Source organism: Anguilla anguilla, chromosome 17 (genome assembly GCF_013347855.1).
Source record: "Anguilla anguilla isolate fAngAng1 chromosome 17, fAngAng1.pri, whole genome shotgun sequence".
Classification (NCBI taxonomy): domain Eukaryota; kingdom Metazoa; phylum Chordata; class Actinopteri; order Anguilliformes; family Anguillidae; genus Anguilla; species Anguilla anguilla.
The window spans coordinates 4,290,713-4,296,342 of NC_049217.1; the positions used below are offsets into that span (position 1 = coordinate 4,290,713).

General features: G+C 45.9%; 1 protein-coding gene across 1 annotated transcript in view; it reads right to left on the bottom strand.

Annotated features, from left to right (window-relative positions):
- Positions 1 to 5,077, bottom strand: part of LOC118216358 (coiled-coil domain-containing protein 47-like) — a 9,395-nt gene extending 4,318 nt beyond the window's left edge. The window contains exons 1-6 of the mRNA XM_035397449.1: positions 4,991 to 5,077; positions 3,544 to 3,893; positions 2,892 to 2,972; positions 2,407 to 2,581; positions 1,307 to 1,428; positions 850 to 915 (exon numbers count right to left, since the gene is read on the bottom strand). Of these exons, the coding sequence (XP_035253340.1) occupies positions 850 to 915; positions 1,307 to 1,428; positions 2,407 to 2,581; positions 2,892 to 2,972; positions 3,544 to 3,834 (735 nt within the window). The 5' untranslated portion in view covers positions 3,835 to 3,893; positions 4,991 to 5,077. The remainder of the gene's footprint in view (positions 1 to 849; positions 916 to 1,306; positions 1,429 to 2,406; positions 2,582 to 2,891; positions 2,973 to 3,543; positions 3,894 to 4,990) is intronic.
- Positions 5,078 to 5,630: the final 553 nt, after the last annotated feature.

The following is a 5,630-nucleotide window of genomic DNA, read 5'->3' on the forward strand; positions in this document are numbered from 1 at the left end:
CCCCGCCGCTATAGACTCACTGGAATAACAAATACGCTCGGAGAAGGACGCCACTGAACTGAGGTGCGTTCAAGTTCAGCGAACAGAAGCGAATGTTCGTGGCGAACATGTTTTCTTTGAACGGTTCATTTTGAACGGTTTTTTACGAACATTCCAAATTGTTTGCATTAAACAATAACAGACATGGCGACGAGAGCGTTTGTACTCACAGCCGCTTCTGTGATCATCGATGATAAAAAAAAAAAACAGCTAGATAGCGAACAATAATAACATGGGGTAGTGTTAGCAATAACATTATTGCATCTTCAATTTAAATACCCGACTGGGAACATTTCCCTCAGTCCAGTGTCCATTTTTGTTCGCCGCAAACCACCTTTTCAGACCGTTCGCTTATGTTTGCAAACGTTCGCGGCGAACACAAAGCTAACGAAGAAAAGTCTGAAATAGTCTGAAGTAGTTTGAAATAGTTTGCAAACGTTCGCCTTGTTCGCTGAACTTGAACGCACCTCAGAGGATTTGTTTTTATCCAAAAGTCCAAGATTGGACCGAGGATCAAGAACACAAAGGGTCAATTAAAGATCGACATTGGAGAAAAGTTTTAAATATTAGTTATAAGTGTGTATGCTGATAACATGTCCATATCTTAAGTAGATGTGCTTATGTACAGGGCTTGTATAATACAATGTGGCTACAGCCAGAACCTACAGCCCATACCTGCTGAATGTGAGATATGTCAGATGAAGGAGCAAATGAGGGTAAAGCTTACTGGCGTTTTTGTGCGCACATTAGAATAATAATTGTGTATGCAGGACCACACAGAGAGGGGTGTATGCAGTAATATGGGCTCACCACTTGATCGCAGGCCGGCCTCATCATCCTGGCCAGTACATCGAGCAGGTCATGCCTCTTCAGCAGCTGCAGCACAGAGACACAGGGATAAGGACACGCCCACTTCCACACGCCGTTGATTACACAATCCTGCTGACCACAGGGCCGTCTGGGGGATTAACACTGATACACTGAATCACAGTGCTCGCATGGGCATTCACACATGGGGAAATATAATGAGTTTATAGCTTTGTGGGTGTGCGTGCGTGCGTGTGTCTGTGTGTGTGTGTCTGTGCGTGTAGGTGTGTATGTCTTGTATGTGTGTGTGTGTGTGCATGTGTGTGAAAGAGAGAGAATGTGTTCAAATTAAGTGGACAGAATCAACCACGGAACGATTAGAAGACACAACGGCAAGGAGAAAGGGACAGAGGGGACAGGAACAGGAAGCGGGCGGGCGGGCGGGCGGGCGAACGCATACCCTGAGCTGGACGAGCATGCCCTCGCAGCACAGCCGGCCCGAGCACCACAGGCTGTAGATGTGCTCGCTCACCGGGAGCAGCTTCCCAGAGCTCACCACCTCCGCCCCAGAGCCGTCATCACCTGCGGACAAACACGGCCGTGAGCGAGGCTAGCAGGCTCACATGAGCGAGGCTAGCAGGTCCACGTGAGCGAGGATAGCAGGCTCACATGAGCGAGGCTAGCAGGTTCACATGAGCGAGGCTAGCAGGTTCACATGAGCGAGGCTAGCAGGTTCACATGAGCGAGGCTAGCAGGTTCACGTGAGCGAGGCTAGCAGGTTCACATGAGCGAGGCTAGCAGGTTCACATGAGCGAGGCTAGCAGGTTCACATGAGCGAGGCTAGCAGGTTCACATGAGCGAGGCTAGCAGGTTCACATGAGCGAGGCTAGCAGGTTCACGTGAGCCAGGCTAGCAGGTTCACATGAGCGAGGCTAGCAGGTTCACATGAGCGAGGCTAGCAGGTTCACATGAGCGAGGCTAGCAGGTTCACGTGAGCCAGGCTAGCAGGTCCACATAAGTGAGGCTAGCAGGTTCACATGAGCGAGGCTAGCAGGTTCACATGAGCGAGGCTAGCAGGTTCACGTGAGCCAGGCTAGCAGGTCCACATAAGTGAGGCTAGCAGATCCACGTGAGCGAGGCTAGCAGGCTCACGTGAGCGAGGATAGTAGGTCTACGTGAGCGAGGCTAGTAGGTCTACGTGAGCGGGGCTAGCAGGTCCACATGAGCGAGGCTAGCAGGTTCACGTGAGCGAGGCTAGTAGGTCTACGTGAGCGGGGCAAACTAACTGCCACTCTGCCTCATTTCATATCACAGCTTCTCAAACTACACAAAATCACTAAATTCAGAGAGGAAGGAAAAAGAGCACTGTTTCTGTCTTTCACACTTGTATAGCACTTTTACCAACTTTCTTATTGCCTGACTTGTAGTCAGTGTAGTGACAATACTGTGAATGCATGCAAATGGACTGGAATGGAGAACAAACACCCTGCTTCCGCTGATACGTTTAGAAGTCCAGCCTGTAGGCTTCCCTGGGTCCCCTCTCCAACCCACAGCTCTCACCTACGAGGGCGAAGTTCCTCTCCAGGAGCTCCCGGTGTGAGCTGAACCAGGCCTGTGCCAGCCAGCTGTTTCTCCTCTTGCCGATGAGGTAAGCGATGATGTAAGCAAGCAGCCCCATGACCAAAATGATCTCTATGTGGTAATTCTCCCAGCGGGTCTGCAGGAGCGAGGACACCTGGGGGAGAGAGGGGGAATTACAGCTTCGAGGCAAAACTGGATAAAGTGCATAAAACGTACGCAAATCTATGCAGGTTAAAGCAGATTTAAGATTGGGTAGTCTTTTAGTCCATGAATTGCATCACAAGGAACCTGTCAATACTCAGCCCTCATATTTATTTAATCTCTTTAAAGGTAGAGAGGCGGTTAATTTCATGAGAGTAGTATTTCAGGGACGCAAGCAGTCATACAGTAGAGTCCTCTAGACTGACCTTTCTCAGTTCAACACAGTCCCCAGGTTCAGCATCAGTGGTGCAGGACATACTTACTGTCACAACGTTGATGGGGTCTTTGAAGGAGGGATATTCAAAGCCCTCAAACTCCTCAGCGTCGTATTTGCTGTCTTCATCCTGCAGGCCCCAGACCAGCAGAAACGTCAAACAGAACTCAGCACACAGATATGATGTACGTTCGTGAGCTGGCTTCCATAAATCAATCTAAATTCAATTCATGAGTGTGTAACTGCTTGAGCAGCAAGATCCACCTCCAGAGCATTTTGTCCGTTTGTCAAGTCGGTTTGGCATTTCAAACCCCCGAAACTTAATGCCTGATCATGCCACTGCCCATCAAAACATGATACACATAATAAAATGACTTCATATATGACATAAACATGGCATCATAATTAACTGCTACCAAAAAACAAAAGCCAGAATAAGTCATCCATTTTTTATTTATTTTAAATGTAGCGATTATGTCATTTCAATAATCTCAAAAGCCACACCATTATGTGAGGGTTGCTGATGTAAGTTAAATCAGAGTGAATATCCCTAAGAACATGAAGTGTCATGAACTTTGTAAGTTTTATGAAGTGAAATACAAATGCATGTGCTCGCATGCACCAGAGCATGTGTGTGTTTCTAGAGCCTATGCAAGACACAGAAGCTTCTGAGCCCCGTTAGCTTTCCCCTATGCACTCACTGGTATTTCCCCATTCTCAAACTCTTCCTGCTCCTCCTCTGGCTCTAGGTCAGGCTCCTCCCCCAGATCCACAACAGGCTCCTCCCCCAGCCCAAAGGCAGGCTCCTCCCTGAGCTCCAGCCTACCGCTGGGCTCTGCCTCGGCCAACGAGCCTTCAGCTGCCTCTTCAAACTCTGCAAAGTCATCCTCATCAAACTCGGCTGGCTCTTCACTATCATCCCAGGTCTTGTAGCACCCCCCGGTGGCGTGCAGGAGCAACAGCAGGACAGGGAGCAGGAAGAGAGTTTGCATGGCATCAGCTGGAACAGAGATGAACCAATGAGCAGCACTGAAGGATGGAGCGGGTTGATCTACAGAAGGGGCAAAAAGAGGGAATGAGAAAACTGGCAACACTGTATGTTTTCTGCGTATACATTTTAAATAGTCCCAACTTTGGTTTGCTAAATCAGCAGATGGTTGGAGATTATGTCTGTGCGATAAAGGTTCCAAACTTCCCCCATTCAAATCCTCACAGCTCAGAGGACCAGTAGCAGGTACAGTGGTTAATTGGATTCACTGGCAAATCCTAAGCCTTGTAATTTCCACCATGACCCAATTTGTTAGCCTTTATTACAACTACTGCAGCACAAACAATTTTTATTTCCATTACATTTTAAGTGGTAGCAGTTTACAGGGCCTAAGACAATTCATTCATTATCATTAAAGTCCATTGCCATTATCAAGTGCATGCAATGCAAACTAACCTACATAGCTAAGTGTTGTTAGTAACAATAAAGCCAAATCCTTATTCCACAACCGTTTTTTGCAGCCTTCTACAGCTTATTTTCTAGATAAATAAAGCTTGTAAAGCAGTGTTTCTTAAACCATGGATCTGGACCCAAAATGGTTCGCGCGAGTGGAAGTGGATCCCGAAATGAGTCTGCAGTCCAGTCCAGTCCCGGTTTTAAAAAGCATTTCTAATTCGGGTCCCGACTTTAAAAATGTTAAGAAAAAGAGCAGTAATAAGGTATACGTCTTTTACCATCCAACGTATTTCTTCTTTATAAAGGCCCAACTCCGTAATGGCATAGGCTACATTTGCGAAACATACAGATTAAAATCTACACAAATGCTTGCTAATTACATCGGCCGTCCAGTAATTCTCACGCAATTCTCATTCAGCTGTTTTAAACTGGAGTTAGTTAACGTTAACATAAAGTAAGTTTGCTAATTATGAGTATTTTATCTGGCTAACAAACGTGCATATGGAAAAGCAGTGTCACAATTAAGTATTTAGTAAGCAGTAAATCCAAAGTAGAGAATGTAGCTCTGATCCATCACATCACCAGCCACAACTGAAGGAAGAGCTGCTGCTTGCTGCTCAGCGCAGCTAAACAAAACAAATCTAAACTAAGCTAAACTTAAACTAGCAAACGTTAGCTACAGGTTAGTTCCCCAAATAGCCTACCTGTATTGAGTGACCAGTTCGATCTCAACCGTTACGAGTATTGCTTAGAAGCGTGTTCCTGGTGAGTGACACCCAAGGGTCTGATGCTTTCAGTCACAGTTAAACCCCCAACACACGTGCTCTGCGCCTGTCATCTAACATGCGATCCAGATTGATTTGTTGCATGGAGTGTCAGTGCGAGAGAGCAATAGCACCGGGAAAACGACTAAATGATTTAGAGCAGGTATTCTACCATTAGATTAATATGGGAAATGCATTCTTTCTGTTTCTGACATAATTGACATTTTAAAAGTTAAATGGAGGACATGGTTCTGGAGGCATTGAGGTCGTTTGACGGTAATTCTATCTAAAATGCAACATCGAGACATTTTGATGTTCTTCACTGTGAGTGCACTTCCAAATGTTTCAATTAAAGTACAGGATATACAGTGCCAGAAACTCCTTCAGTTAGGGTCAAAATATAAATAGTTGATGATTATACAATAGACCTATATTTCGTTGACAGCTGGCACACATGATCTAATTAGGGGCTCAAGCACTAACGGTGAGTAGGGCCCCTATTGTTTTTTCTAGGAATATTCTTCTTATTATTATTTTTCTTCCTTTTGCTACATTTTAACCCCTTTCCCATGCTAAGAGT